At 40.3% G+C, this 16289-nt stretch overlaps 1 protein-coding gene across 1 annotated transcript; it reads left to right on the top strand.

The window, feature by feature from the left end:
• Positions 1-1099: 1099 nt before the first annotated feature.
• Positions 1100-13747, top strand: abhd15a (abhydrolase domain containing 15a). The gene is made up of 3 exons (XM_075473541.1): positions 1100-2059; positions 10529-10881; positions 12071-13747. Exons 1-3 carry the CDS (start codon positions 1520-1522, stop codon positions 12729-12731), a joined length of 1554 nt encoding a protein of 517 aa, XP_075329656.1. The 5' UTR covers positions 1100-1519; the 3' UTR covers positions 12732-13747.
• The last annotated feature ends 2542 nt before the right edge of the window (positions 13748-16289 follow it).

Here is a 16289-nt window from a genome sequence, read left to right as displayed (position 1 = left end):
TGGCTTGGCTTCAGCTATTTGTTTTCATTTACCATCAGCTAATTCACTTGAATGACGTAGCCCTGAAAACTGGAACAAATACACAATGATCTACTATATTGTCAGTTTCTGTTTAGGTTTGTTTACTGATGTTGGCACACACTGTGAGCCTGCACCACCGTTTATTTATGGTCAGGACAAATGACTCTGTCATTCTGCCATTGGTTAAATTAGTGTTGAAAACAACATGAGCCTACCTGACAGTCTACTGAGCTGCTGCTTTTCATCAAATCCGTCAGTGTGACATACACAGTAGCACTAAATGCTATTTGTTACTGTCAAAGTTGCAAACTGAACATTACATCAATGTGGTAAATGATATTTGAAAGCAACTGTTGGATAATCTTGGGTTCAGTTGTTTTGCCAAATAAAATAAAGCTTACCAATAAAAAATTTAACTTAAGATACTGACCCCTTTTATCTTTCTTATTCGTTCCATTGGTCATTAATAACTATTCCATTTAAACTGCTATTTGATGTCTGAATTTCAAATCGCAGAGAGTATTAGTTGGAAACAGGGATATTCTTGCAAATAGATAAATGTTCTGAGTCTGAATCAAAACGTCTCTTTGCAGAAGGGCATTGTGCATGAGAGGCTATAAGAACACAGCCCGTCTTCAGCCTTTCCCTAAACAAAAGTTTCAAAATTTGGACACTCAGCACAAAGTGGAGCTGAAATGTATATTAAAAAAAAATTACTCAATAGGTTACACAGTCTACACCAAGTATGCCCAAGGTTTACTTAATTAATTTTGTCCTCTTAATGGATTAAAAGTACAAGGTCACTATTGACACTCTTTGCCAAATTATCTCAAAAGGAATGTAAATCTGATAGTGTACTGACAAAGCGCTTTTCACTTCTAGAGGCAGACCTGCCCATATGTCGTTTGCGTCTGAAAACAAAGACTAGGGCGGCTTTTCCTCCTTTCTCTCATCTCTGAGAGAGGTGGAAAGGCAAAAAACAAACACTCAAGAGGCACCTCTTTGCACAAGGTTCATGGAAAAAAATTAGTAGGAAGGAGCATCATCAAGCGTACGGAGTACCTGTTCAATCAGACTTGTGGACGTGATGGGGGGCGTTTCCAGCGTTGGCTACTCATCGATCTACTCTCGCGCTTCAAGCTGTTGAGTAGAAGCGTTCCAGTCTCTCCGAACGTATCACACGTGAGTAGACTCGCCCCATCTTAAAGTATACTACACGCAGAGAAGCAAAAGTGTGTTCGGCTTTGGGCTGAGCTGAAATGAAACACCGCGTAACAGAGACGGCTGCATGCAGGGGCTGGTGCGCGTTGGCACTGGAGGGAAGCAGAGATCTTCACTGACAGACAAAGCTACAGTTGAGACAAAACCAGAAAAGTGTAAGAGTGAGCGTCTTTCCATTAACTGCCGTTCATAATGTAAATAGATATAAATATCAACTTCAGCTCCGGAATTAACAGCAGAAGTGTTCGTGTTGTTTTGCTCCCCTCCCGCCGTGCCAATGCTGGAATGGCTTGTGGCTCTGTGCATTCTGATCCTGGTGGTCTTTATATGGCCGGGCTCCAAATATTTTGGTACCGGGCACCAGCCGGATACCTTGCTCCATGGATTGGGGATTTCACAGCGGGCAGCCAAAGACAGGACCGGCGGGCGGTGCGTCTCAGACCGAGATGCTCAGCCGGTCTGTGCGGGAGCTGTGACCGACGAGAAAGCTCGCAGCGCGGCACTTGTATGCAAACCGTCTGCATTGGCCAACTACCTTCAGAAACACTGCAGGACTTTCAGTAACTACTCGCCGTGCGTCGGCTGGACCTGGCGGGCCAGCGCCTTTCTTCAGAGTGTGTACGAGGCGTGCTGGCCGTACGAAAAGCCGATCCAGTTTGTGCGGGACAACCTGCAGCTCAGCGATGATGGGCTGGTGTCGTTGGACTGGGTAGTCCCAATTTACCAGAAAAGACGCAGGACTTCTAGTCACTCCACCAGCCCGGTTCTTCTCATCATTCCCAACTCTTTTGGGAAGATCACAAGAAATGTGTTAAAGGTAATCTGTGCGTTTGCGCCTTTCTTACAGACTTTGATGTGGAAAAGAAACCACAACTTCACATTCTCAAAAGGCTAATTCTATTTAGGCAGACACTTAACACAAAATATCAAAACAAGGAGCAAAGAGATTCACTTGAAATATTTCACAAAACTGATTAGGCTACGATTAAAAACAGGTTGTTAATCCAAATAGCCTACTGTCTGCCATTTATCTCAGTTGTATCCACATGCATGTTTGGAACTGTCAGGAACTCTCTGCGTCTCAATTATAACATGTGTCAGCATGGGGAAAAATTCAGAAGCAGCATAGATCTGCAGTCTGTCAAATATTTCATTGTAAGTACAGTAGCGTTTTACACTTTAAAACAGAGCTGAAGAGAGCAGTTCCAAAGCTGAAATGGAGAGTAATGGCAAACACCAACAGAGTCAACCTTTTTTCAAATTCAGAAACCGTTTTACACGTGCACACGCTCTGCTGTCAAATTGTGTTTCATCGAGTTGCTTCACTAACTTAAAAGAGATGCTGAAAGATGCCAGCGCAAATCAACAATTGCCGTTTGTTCAAGGCCAGCCTCTTGAGCTCATTCCACGGGAAGCTCATTTAGAAAAGAGCAGAGCAGTAAAAAGAAAAAGGGAGAGCAGATGCAGCGGCAGCACCAGTCTTTAACTGCTCTTTCAATAGACTGACAGAGGTAATTGAGTGAGGGATTACAAAGCATCACTTGACTGGTGAAGCCTTTGAGTGTATTGCTGTGCCACATCAACGTCCGCTAGCTTTTTCACCATTTGAGGCATCTTGCGTCACGCTTAATTTCATACTGTTAACCTTTGTGTCTGTCACAGGCACACTGTCAGCTTCATGGCAGAAGTATCAGCTCTGCAAGAATAGCCTTATCAAACAAAAATGTGTTTCATGATAAATGAGACTGATCAATTTCCTTCTGTGTTGATGTAGATTTAAAAAGAGTGGCTGAGATGATTGCAAAATAAATGTCAAGAAGTAATGAAAGTGAAACAAAAGCAGGAAAATAAAACTGTCTCATTCAGACAAATTAGTGACTTATGTTTTTTTTCAGTCATCATTAGACTAGAGAGTATTTGTGATGCTGTCAGCCAGTTCCGCTTCAAAGGGCTTGAAGCTGAGGCACCATAAGGGATATACACCAATTAAGATTGCCCCTGTCACTGGTGAGACTCGCCATGCAGAAACTGGTTACAGTCTCAACGAGCGAATGAGGGACCTGTGAAAAGAGCTCATGTTTGCGCGTGCATACACAGAGACACAGAGAGGAAACCAGAGAGGGACATGTGGAGGCTTTTTTGAAGTCTGTGACTTATGGTTCTGTAGTTCTCTGTTTAGAACAGCCCATTTCAAGAATTTATGAATTAATGAATGAGTCATCTCTTCTTAAATTATTCACAATTTTACACCCAGTTTTTCTTGTGCTTGTGTGTCTCACTTTTTTTGGCACGGTTGATGTCCATTCACAAAGCGACCTACGTAGATCACGTACAGTCAGCAGTTTCATATTCAGGTTAGAGTTTGAAACCACACAAAATACACACATATTACTTTATGCAACAGGCCAGTTCTCAGTGTCTTGTTCTTTTAGTGTCTGTGCTTCTCACCGCCATGCATCGTCTTTTTGTACAGTCTGAAAGCAATAACACAACATTTTGGAGAATGTGTTTATTTGCTTCCAGCTAGTTTCTGACAGTTAGTGAAAAGAATGATATAGCACTCTCGTGCCTGCTGGTAATTGTGAAGCAGCCTCATATTCGCCACTGTAAGGAAAAAGATCTGGCTCTGCAACATATTTTCATATGTTCTGCTCTTGCACATGCTACACTTGTCTCCATTGAATCTGACAGAGTTTGAATTCTTAGCTTTTTTTTATGTAATCTTGCTGACATACAAAGTAACAAACAGTAAATTTGCAGTAGTTATCCACGCTCGCTCTTCTGCCATATTGTCAGGACCCCTCGACAATACAAATCAATGCAGAAGGAAGCCTTCAGCCTCTGCTTTTAACACAGTAGGTAGACATTGTGAAATCCTGTGTTTCTGCATCCAATGGACCGGATTAACATTGTGAGGCAATGTATTTTAATCTTAACTCTGATAAAACACCAACATCCCTGTAAGCTGTTTTTCATTTGTTTATGAATAGATACCCCTGAATGACATTTGCTGCATTAGCCGTCTAATATTGCCTCCTAAATTGCTACAGCCCAAGTGTCAGTGCGCCACGCATCAGGACATTTTGTGCAGATATCATGGACACCATAGGCTTTTTACCAAGTGACGCTAATTAATATCCTGGCATGAAAACAGGTCCTTAGACTTAAATGCACAGTTTGCATGTCTGTGTAGCAGGGTGGATCAAAGAATGGTGAAAATTGTAGAATATTTCCCTGGTGATTTTGAATGGTATTGAGCCTTGATGACCTTTTGAAGGCCTTTTGACAGCAAAACAATCAATTATGACATAGTTCAGCGTCATTCTGACTGATCTTGCACTAACCAACGTTAAAGCTTAAAACAGTTATTTAAAACAATCTTTTTTTTTGGCTTTTGTTAAGACAGCTGGCATCTTATTTTCAGTCCTGGTGTGTGAGGCTAAGGTCCATTAAAAAAACAGGGTTATACCATCGCTTCATGTTGTCATGTGACACACTTGTCCCCTGGGAATAGCTAGTATACGGAAGCATCAAATGTAGCCCTCATAGTATAATGATAAAGTGCCACTACTGCCGGGGGGTTAATCAGCTGGTTTAAGCAGATGTACCTGTGTTTTTAGAAAAAATCTCTTTAAAACGCTTATTCAGGAGTGAGATATATCCTGTGTGTAAGACAAGTTTTTATAAAATCTTTTAGTTTCCTTAGCTACGCAAGTGTTTTTTTTCATGGCTCTGTATGAATTGGAATAATTTGGAATTCATTTATTTGGATTTGATTGGATTATAAAGAATTGGATTGTAATTAGCTTGAATTGAACTGTATGTTCAAAGCACCTTGAGATTACTTTAGTTGTGATTTGGCACTATATAAATAAAAACTTAATCAAATTTCATAGAATACTACTTAACTGTACTCTGCAATTACTACCACTTAATCTTTATCTTCAATTTGGCCACGTCGGTGCCAAAGCAATTGTAATATAATGGTGTGTATAGACCTATAGAAATGAGCTCCTTATTCACAGATACTTTCAGAAGCCATAAATATCCCTGCAGGCAGACATCTTTTTCCTGAGAGAGTAGATTCATTTGTGTGAATAATGTCATGACCCAGTTCCAGTGAGTTCCTGCTCATTGTTTAGGCTGTAAAGACTCATTTTTAAGTATTCTCCATTCATTAAAGTGTGTTATAATGTGGTCTTTATGTGTAATTTACCCTCAACAATCAAATATTTGTCCTCTCTTGGTCTAGCTGCAGAGAGAGCTGCTTTGTGTCTTGTTAAAAGCTGGAGTGCAATAAAGAATGGAAAATGTCACTGTTAAAAGTCACAGTTTTATCAGTGACTTAATTATATCAGAGAACACATTAATTTGACCAAATATTAAATTGTCTTTATCATAGATATTACCTGCAGTGCGAGATGTGTCTCATCACAAATGATGCATATTATGAATATACTCATGTCTCTATAGCTACAAAGCATTCAGTTCATCGAACATTACCTGCGATTACCACGCCTGGTCTCTCTACATAGTTCACAGTTTGGTGTTGACAGACCGGGGGCAGAAAAATTCACACTTAATAAAATTTTTACTATAGAAAGTCAAAAGATGTTACAGTCCGACTTACAGCGTTGTTGTGAAGTTCTTTACACTCAAAGTGTGTTAATGCTGCATGAAATTTTAAGAATTGGTGAGTATGTCTGTTGGACAGGAGGGAAATGATTTCCATGTATTCATAAAGTTATTTCACAAAAGTCTAGACCTTTTCCTTTCATGAAATATGCAGTTACTCGGGAGGATTTGATTGTTTGTCTGTCAGTGACTCAAAAGAGTTGCTTTTTCATGACACAATTACACGTTACCACACAGTTTAGTGATGAATACTTGTTTATTTAAGGGTGTAGACCAAGCACCCTAATATTGTGTTCAACAAGCCCTCTATATTAAAATGAATCTTAGTGAAGGCTTGTGAAACAAAGAACATAGCTTGAAAAATGGTTTGATTTTAGGTCTTTCTTTAATTTCCAGTTTGCTTAAGTCAGTTTGAGTCAGAGGCACAAACTGTTTTGGAAAGCTCATTATTTTGCCAACCTTTGTAAAACAGCACAACTGTATTCTCTATGCTGTCCGTTTATGCTTCTATTACAAAGAATCATCTGATAAGTCGCCGGCTGAAAGTATCACGGAAATGGGAGGGACTTTTCAAAAAATTCTGGGCATTTGATTGGATGAAGCGTCTATCTGTCACTGCCTAACACATGTTGGTAACAACCAAACAGATGGATGGAGAGTAGCCAGTTAATTAAAAGAAAAAAAGAAAAAACTTGTTTTCCTTCAAGATGATTTCAGTTTTACTGTTTTTTTTTTGTTTTTTTTTTTTTACAGATTCTGCTATAATTGATGCTTTAGCCGCATACAATCACATCATTGAGAGCATCATTCTTGTTTGTCCTAACTACGATGCCTTAGCCACAAATATGTAACTTTGAGTCTAGCAAGACCAATTTTCTTGTGATCTTGTGAGAATCTAGCTTTCTAAAATGATGATTGATGACCTGTAGTTGAATCCCCATGACTGTGGAAGAGCATTTAGATAGGCTCCTAGTCTGAAAAAGAGAACGGGGTTTTGTAATGAGATGCTTTTCTGCTCCTAAAAGACTTTAAATGAAATAACATCCAAATTGAACTTATGTTAAGACCTGTATACATACTCCTGCGGTGGTCTTCAGTCTGAAATGAAGGGAATATTACGGGAGTGCAGAGCCTTTTTTGCTGATATGTCAGTTGTACTGCCAGGGCAGGGGGGTGTTGTCCAGTGTGGAGCCTGCACTTAAGGAATTTGTCACTGAGCTGACATTTAATCAGCTCTGACAGAAAACAGCGCTGGCGTCTGCCGCTTGTTGTCTCTGTCTCTGCAGTAAAACCAGCATCTCTAACAAAAATCAAATCCAAACTTCCAGCATCATGAATTTGCAAATCTAGTGGATGCAAATTTGATCTGAAGCAAAGTTTTTTTTATCCATGTAAAACTAGATTCTAAAAGTAGAATCTTGGTGGAAGTTGTTCTCTGGGCTGCATATGTCCCTGCAGTTTGACAGTAACTTCTACAAATTCACCTTTGAACTTGAGTCATAGTGTATGCCTTGAACAAAAAGTAGGTTTCAATGATGTAACATGGGATCTCAAATTTCTTTGGATTCAGTAAAAGCTGACCCATAATAGTGCTGCCATTGCTACCTAAAATATCCTGCATGCCCAGAATTTTAACACTGAGCTGTGGTTGCTCATCCCCTCATTGTGCCCATTTTGCTGTCGATGTCTGATTTTGTCTTCCTCTGTGAGGCTGGATGAATACCTGAGCTGGCAGGTACGAGCAAGGTCAAACAAGTTCACACTCAGATCACCTCATTTCATCTCAGCTGCCAGATTCATCACTCAGTCCCAGCTCTCACAGGCAGTTCAAGTTGTGGAACATCTAGTGGTGTAGCTCTTTATCTTTGTGAATTAAGCTGAACTCTGAAGTGATTCATATTCATATGAGTCTTCCACTCATGTGCTCTAATTTAATCAAAATGATATTGAACTTCATGGAGTGCTCTGAGGATGAAGCTTATGAATGAGTAAATGGATGATGTTGTGGTGTATAAGCCCACCATTGGACTGCCCAGACTCTGTCTTGTTGAGTAGCTGGCCTGGCACAGTAAAACCTCTTACACACAAACAGAAATGGGTTAACTTTGCTGCAGTATCTCTCAGCTGGTAAATATTTTATGCAGTAATTCTGCCGCCTCCCCTGCATTCCAGTGGGATTTCCTCAGATTTAAAGCAAAAATGTAACTTATTCCAAATGGAATAGTTAGATGTTATGGGATGGGAATAGCGCCCACCGGTGATCAAAGACAGTTTGTATGACAAAAAGATAAGCACACTCATCTCCCTTTGTATAGAGATCAAACACACACTTTTACGAAGAAAGCATATCTTCCAATGATTTCTCACTCTGTGTTACGATTAGTAATTCATTCTAAAGTTAGATTTCAGAGCCTAGACTGGATCAGTGTCTCATTTCCATTCACCATTTGCATTGAGAGCTTTTCCGTGTAATCTTTTAACTTCCTCATCTGTTGATTTATGCTCTGAAACCAAACTTTGCAGCCTTTCCAGATTAATCTTAAGTATATTTTTCCTAGTTTGGAGTGTTTAGTGGAAAACTTGGTGGGAAATTGGGGTAGACAACACAACCACTCCCAATAATACTGCTACTAATAAAGGACAAATGTTATTTGATGTAATGTTAATGTGGAGTCTGCGCTTTTGTCATATGGCCAAATATAGCAGCTTCTTGTGTTGTTTTCTTGTTCATCTTGCTTGATCTAAAATGTCTTTCAGTCTCCATCTCCTAACCTGCAGCAGTTTGTCGCTCTGAGCCATGATTGGTCACACGTTGGCTGTCAGTCATTGCAGCAACACGAACTCTTTCTCTTCACAAAGAGTTTTCTAAATCAAATCATCAAATCAAATCAAACTTTATTTATATAGCACCTTTCATACTAAAAAAAAGCAGCACAAAGTGCTTTACAAAATAAAATCAATAATCAAATCAATTCATGCATAAACTCACACACAACATCACACCGACAACCACACTGCACACATACTACCCCCCCACCACCCCCAATATGAGCAACATCAATATCAACAACAATCAACATTAAAATCAACATTAAAATCTGGCTTGACGCTTGATCCCGCTTGATCCAATTCAGGATCGCCTGTCCCAGCTGCCATCGGGCGTGAGGCTCGACAACATTTATGCAACAGTAGAATGTTTTTTGTGGGCTGATTTAAAGGTAGGGTAGGAGATCCTGGATTTTGAGTCCAGCGAAGCTGCATTTTGAAAATACACAGGTCAAAAGTCCCAACCCTTTTCTTCACTTTCCCCCCGAAGGCACGCCTCTAGAGTACATGAACGCGCACGAGTACGAAGGTGCACGAGCGCTGTTCTGACAGCAAGCATCGATCGTTGCCGTATTTAGTATTTAGTATATGCTAACTATACGTTTAATAATGCTAGGTGCTAGCCAAGCTGGCTCTAGTTTAGCTTCCTGCCAAGCTTCTGGATACATAATTCGTTCACGGAGCAGGGTACGAGCACAGGGGTAAGGAGGGGGAGGGAGGAGCAGATTGCAGTTTGATAGACGGCATCAGAATCCAATCATTGTTAACGGTCCGTTCAGTATGATTGGATAGTGTTTTTCCTAGATTGTACGTTCTAGAGGCCACTAAAACTTTTCATATTTGTGTCAAAACCTTTAATTAATTGGTTGCAATGGGGGTGTGAAGAGTATTTCAAGCAATATGTAAAAAAATGTTCCAGAAAAAGATCCCCTACCCCACCTTTAAGCTCATATTGAACTAACCCTAATTTGCACTTGTGAAAATTTGAATATGTGTCAGCAGAATATAGAGTACATGACTACACTTATAGATGTGTACCATTTACTCACATTCTGTCAATCAACGTTTGCTCCACAATTGAAATGTCTCAAAATGCCACATTTGTATTAAAGCCGCAAATAAGAGTTAACCGAAAGAAGAAGAAAAAAAGAGTTTGAATATTTCTTCTCCGTGCAGCTGACTGAACAGAGCAGAGCTGTGATGTCACGTCTCTGGCAGGAAGTCTTTCCATATTCATTCCCTTTCAGCTCTCCTGTGCCAGTTCAGCTCTCAGCCTTGTTCAAGGACAGCTACAGAGACGGCTTTCTGTGTACTTCCCTGGCATCCTCTCAGCTGAAGCAGTGCCTAAGATGGGCCTTCATCAAGGTCACCAAAGAGTCTGAGAACTGCCACAAACACTTGTATGTTCTCCAGCTTCTCATTCTGACACATGGCCACCTGTCGGTACTGTGGGAATGAGCTTCTTGTGTGTCAGTGTTCCTGTGAACTACAAGCAAATCAAAACGTTTTAAGTTGAGAATGTGAACAATCAGTTTCCCTTTCATTTTTTTCACACAATAAAAAGTTGTACAATGCATGTTCAGGTGTTAAAACAGTCTTGAGATTTAGTGGTACAAAATGGAAACTGTCCTCAAAAGGGAGGTTCTGTTTAATTCTGTGGTGTTATGTCCAAGAGACGAAGCCACACAAATTCAACCATGTAGCCAACTCATAAAGACAACAGTGTATATATATCAATTTTGTGTGTATAAACTACATTCCTTATCTACCATAAACCATAAACGGACACATGGCTTTATTTATTCATTCCTGTGTCTCTCTACAGCTGTGTGAAATGGCACTGTCCCATGGCTATCTTCCAGCTGTCTTCAACCGACGCAGCCACAACGGCACGCCACTCACAACCATCAAACTCCAGCAGTTTGGCGACCCCACAGATCTGCGTGAGGCCGTGCGCTACATTCGCTACCGCCAGCCAGCAGGGAGACTGTATGCAGTGAGCGAGGGCTCCGGATCGGGCCTCCTCCTGTCTTACTTGGGGGAATGTGGATCGTCAAGCTATGTGACGGCGGCTGTCTGCCTGTCCCCTGTGTTCCGATGCCAGAACTGGTTTGAGAACGGGCTGTGTTGGCCCCTGCAATGGGTGTTGGCACTGTATCAGAAGATATGTCTCGGCAGGTAAGAAGGGGGAGGTGAACCAGAGGAAACTATGCTAATATAAATCAGGTTCCAGGTTCGATTCCCGGCTGGGGCCTTTCTGTGCGGAGTTTGCATGTTCTCCCGTGTATGCGTGGGTTCTCTCCAGGTCCTCCAACTTCCTCCCACCGTACAAAAACATGCATGTTAGGTTAATTGGTGACTTTAAATTGTCCCTAGGAATGAGTGTGAGCGTGCATGGTTGTGTGTCTCGTTTGTCTCTGTGTGGCCCTCTCGCCCAATGACAGCTGGGATAGGCTCCAGCCCCCTCACGACACTGAATTGGAATAAGCGGGGAAACTGCATGGATGGATGGGTTATTTACAGTGGTCTGGGTAAGCCTTCGATCAAAAGTAAATGTTGACTGCAGCACTTTGATATGAAATTGAAATCACCAGTCACTGGACGTGGGATTGGATGCCAATTAAACGTTGCAGTCAAAAGCTAGATTTTAGCCAGTGTTAGTGGGTTTATTGAGCAGTTTTAAAAAAAAAAAAAGGGATAGCCAATCAGCTAGTTTAAACCAAAACCCTCCTTGCTGAGGTGATAATATGTACCACTGCTCCCTAGTTGCACTTTTCAAGATTGAAAGAAATTCTATTTGAATAGTCTACAATAGATTTCTGGATGCAAACATGTTTACTTTCATGCAAACCTTATTATTATGAGACATGTTGCATTATTTTAAACAAATAGGATGAGTTTGGTAGATTGGGATAAACAACTCCCCTGGTTCTTTCATTTTCCTCATGTGAACACGGATCACAGTCTCAGGAAGATCGTATAAAGAACAGTTTCACGAGGCCATATCAGGCAGCATATTAAAATCTGTTTTTCTTTTTTCTTTTGTTAGCCAAGAGGGAGATACTGAAAAATGGTGCTTGTAAGACCAACAAATACAACTAACACACCATTTTTTTCGAGAAGCACAAATAGTTGAAGAAACAATCACGTTACCGTAGCAACAGATGGCCTGCTTGTTGTCAAGTTATTGATTCTGAGGGGCATCGTGACCTAAGTGAAGTTTCTCAAATAAAGGCCATTAGAGAAAGAGAGACTTGTGCAGCTCTAAAAATTGATTTGCCTTTTGGTTTTTAATTGTGGTCTCTGTTTTGTTGTCTTTGTTTGTTCGTCCTCTTTTGTGCACGTGTGTTTTGTATCCATACTGTAGGTACAGGACCGCGCTGGGTGAGACCATGCAAGCAGATGCCCTGTTTTCTAGCTGTTCCTTGCGTAGTGTGGAGGAAGCGCTATTCTGTCAGACTGGACGTGTGGGCTGTAAACAAGCAGTGCCAACTGGGACCAACAGCAGCAGCAATGCCTCAACTGCCTGGGATGCTTACTGGGAGCGCAATGAACCCTTAAGAGATGTGGATGAAGTGGCTATTCCTGTTCTGAGTGTGTGCGCAAAGGATGACCCTATCCGCGGAGACGCCCAAACCACGTTACCTTTGGAACTCTTTGAGACAAACCCACACTTTTTTCTCCTCCTAACTGACCATGGAGGTCACTGTGGCTTCTCCACCCAGTCAGAGAGGAGGGCCACTGGTGCATCGGGTGCACTCGGTTCTGTGGCTGCTCCAAACAGTGCCGTGGGGAGCAACGATACCAACTGGAGCCACATAGTTCTCCTGGAATTCTTCAGGGCGACCACGGACTTTTTCAACGCAGAGGAGAGAGCCAAGCAGCTCGCTGCAAAGAGGAGGGGGCTGGGCGGGGTCGGAGGAGGGAGAGCTTTCCGTCACCGCAGTGTCAGTACATGTAAACGAGTACCAGCATGTTCCCATAATATCCATGCCATTTACAATTGGCAGAGGTCCTACACACGATGAGCGAAATTTAAAGGAAGTTGTAGGTTCCTTGGGGTGTTGTAGATGCTGTCTGCATGCTTGAGGTTTAGTAAAGGTCCTCAGAAAAAGCTGGGGGTTTTGTTGAACCATGCATTGTTAATGTCAGTGTTTACTAGTATTTAGCTTTCTGCCTTGAGGGAACACAGCCATCTGTAGATCAGTTGAAAAATAAGGATCCACTCCTCATACTACGACTGAAAAACTGCTTTGTGAGCTAATTTGAATTTGGGACTCAAACTTTTCTTGTTTTTTACAAAAAAAAAAAAGACAGGTGACATGCAGTTGTTATGTTTAAACTGCTGAGAGGTCAATACACTTCAGTATGGGTGTCTATATCATATCCTGCCAGCAGATTCACACCCCTGTAATGCCAAACATAACTGTAGTTATCTGCTTCACATGTTACACAGTTTGTTACATTTATAACCACATATGTAATGTTTCCTTTACCTTATTTGATTGGTACTTGTATCTTGATTTTATTTTATGAATATTGGCCAGGAAGCATTGTGGATAGAAGAAAAGAAAAAGAAGAAAAAAACTCCACATTCCAATTAATTTGATCTAAATAATAAATGAATTTGATCAGTTTATCCAGTGTTATTGTACGGGTGAAAGAGTTTATTCTGTATATTGATAAATGTCCTGAAAAATGTCCTGTGATGCCCAGAATAGAGGAACTTGTGTGTTATTGCTATCAAGCAAGCTTTAAAAGGAAAGTCAGTGTTGTGAGCTTATGGTGTTTTAGGGGATTAGATGGAGGCATTATGTGACTTCTCCAAATTGTTTTTTTAATTTTTTTATTATTACATTTTTTTTCTTCCAGCGACAAAGTACCTGCAGGTGGTGTCAGGTTTTACTCTGAGATGGAAATATTTGGATTTTATGTTGGAAACTTTGTTCCTTAAACTTTTTGTACTTGTGTTCATTCTTGTGCCCGAATGAATAAATTATGAAACAAAGTAATAGTGTATTTTGCTATTCAGAAAATGAGTAAAGGCGGGGTTGTTATGTGACTTACTTATGAGTAGTTTGTGTCTTCTTGCAGTAGACGCCAGTCAGAGCGCCGTCAGTTTGGAGAATCCGAGTGGAGTTCTGACAGCCAAGATAATTCAACCGTTGTGTTGAATTTTACACAGTGTGACCTTTTCATTAGACAATAACACAGACTGGATTGATTTAACTTGGTGTCTACTGAAGTTGTTACAATGCTGGATGAAAGACCACATTGCAACAAAAGACTCAGGAAATGTAGTGACAAAGAATAACTCTTTAATCCTGAAGATCTGAAAATACCCAATATGGTATTCTCTTGAGCCACAATTAAATTTTTAAGGATAAGGACCCATGACACAGATGTAACAAATAATTGCAACTAAATTCAATTTGCAAAAAGAAAAAGGCCATGTAGCATGTTACATTACAGATCTTTGACACTTGGTGGTGGTACTTGAGCATTTCTTTCAGAAATGTGATCTATTTGGTCCAATCGGTCTGTCTTATATTCCCTATAATTGTTTCTTTAAGCAAAAATGACTCTGTGCTCTTATGGGTTAGACTTATTTCTAAATGGAAAAAAAAAAGAGCATCCTCTGTCGGTCTTGTTCTGAGCGGCAGTTAGCTGGGCACTCCCAGAAAACAAGAAAAAACTATATTGAAAGGCAGTGAGTTTTAGTGCCTCAGATGTCACTATTGTGGAAATCACCATATTGGCTCATGAACACTTCTACAGTTCAAGAAATAGATTTACCATACAAGGAAAACAAACAAAAAATACTATGCAGAAAACTAAAAAAGCCAGTATAGTATGGGGCTGCTGCTTTAATATCTCAACAGCATCTTTTTAACGCAAAGTCTCAACTACAGTATTTCAGCAAGATCATGTCAAACCACATTCTACAAATACATATATATATGTATATATATATACACACATATAGGCTATATATGTATATATAGCAGCAGCATTGCTATAAACCTTTAAAATTTAAATGGATGTTGAACTGAAGGGTGTCAATTATTTGCAAACTAATGAAAATGTGGGTATAAACTAATAGTTTTTTTATTCATTAAAATTGTTTATTTTAATCAATCATTATTGAAATGAATAATACAAGTCAACAAAGATGACAAATTTACATACTTTGCATGTACAATATCATGAAAAGCAGCCTTCTCCACATTACACAAAAAAGTAAATTCCCCATTAATACAAGCATGCTTCATATCTTGCTCTGTATTACAGACTAAAGTTGTGATCTGTGGTCTCGTCAAATCTCATCTCACTCAGGGCTCGCAAGCCTTCCTTATTACAGTCCCCACAGCCATTCCATGCTGAGTGGGTGTGTGTGTGTGTGTCTGTGTGACATTCACTGCAGTGTTTATCCACCCACTGAGCCTTATCCACTCAGACAGCTGGAACATAGCAGTGTACACACAGACACACACAAAAAGTGTGCCAGCAGACACACTGTCAACTCGCATCCTCCCCATCGCGCACACACACATATACAGGCATGCAAACAAGCTGTCACATGGAGGAGTTTCTTACACATTCTCATTATCTCCAGGAGTCACAGTCTCATACAAAGCATACGTGACACGCTCGTACACTGCACAGTGACTCTCTTATTTGTGAAGGGCCATTATCTTCACACAGATAATAATTCCATAAATGTAAACATGAACTCTCAATATCATTCAAAGCTATTTTAAACTTCAACAAAACTTCAAATTGTTTTATTTCCCATCTGTAAAGGCTGGATTTACACCTTCATAGCCATCACATTAAATGCTGTAAGTTGGACCTACAAAGTATAGTGGGATCACACTCACAGTACGTTTCCATTTGAAGTTCATTTGTACAACAATTATAGCTCAACTGGGCCTTTTAATTAGGCTACTTTCATCCACTCATTCTACAAGTACTGGGGGAGGATCAAATTATTGATGGAAGTATCCAGACTCCACAACAAACGGTGGTGATATTTGGCTTGTTATAATTTAACTTTTTCTTTACCTATTACATGAAAAATCAAAACAGCTAGCAAACTAGCTCATAGCTAATCAGTTCCATGTCTGGTAGTGGATCGGACAACTTTACTGCTCTGTAAATTTTGCATGTGCTGTACACTTTTTTAATTAATTTGTTCATTTGAATTCCTTATTTTGTACAAATAAGATGTATGCTATTGCTTGTAGTTATTGGCTCTTTTTACCCTTTTTCTGTGTACCATCTTCTTCTGTTTCCTCTGTGGTCAAAGCTCAGGATGGAAACTGTGGAGCGTTATAGTAAAATAATCAAAAAAATGACCTCCTTTCATCTTTCCCTTAGCTCTTTTTCCTAACCTAGTTGGAAAACGTCACAAGGTTAATGAAAATTGGTGGGAAAAATGTGTCAGGACTTCGCTGCAAAGGGACCTGACCGCACATAGCTTACACCAAGCTGTGACGGGCGTCTGTAGTAATGAAATGGTTCAATGAACATTCTATGAAAAGTGTCCAGTATACTTTGGCTCATGCCGTCTTATCATGTTGTCA

This window comes from Odontesthes bonariensis, chromosome 9 (genome assembly GCF_027942865.1).
Source record: "Odontesthes bonariensis isolate fOdoBon6 chromosome 9, fOdoBon6.hap1, whole genome shotgun sequence".
In the NCBI taxonomy this organism is placed as follows: Eukaryota; Metazoa; Chordata; class Actinopteri; order Atheriniformes; family Atherinopsidae; genus Odontesthes; species Odontesthes bonariensis.
The sequence above is the reverse complement of the archived record's forward strand: the minus strand, read 5'-3'. Positions and strand labels throughout refer to the sequence as shown.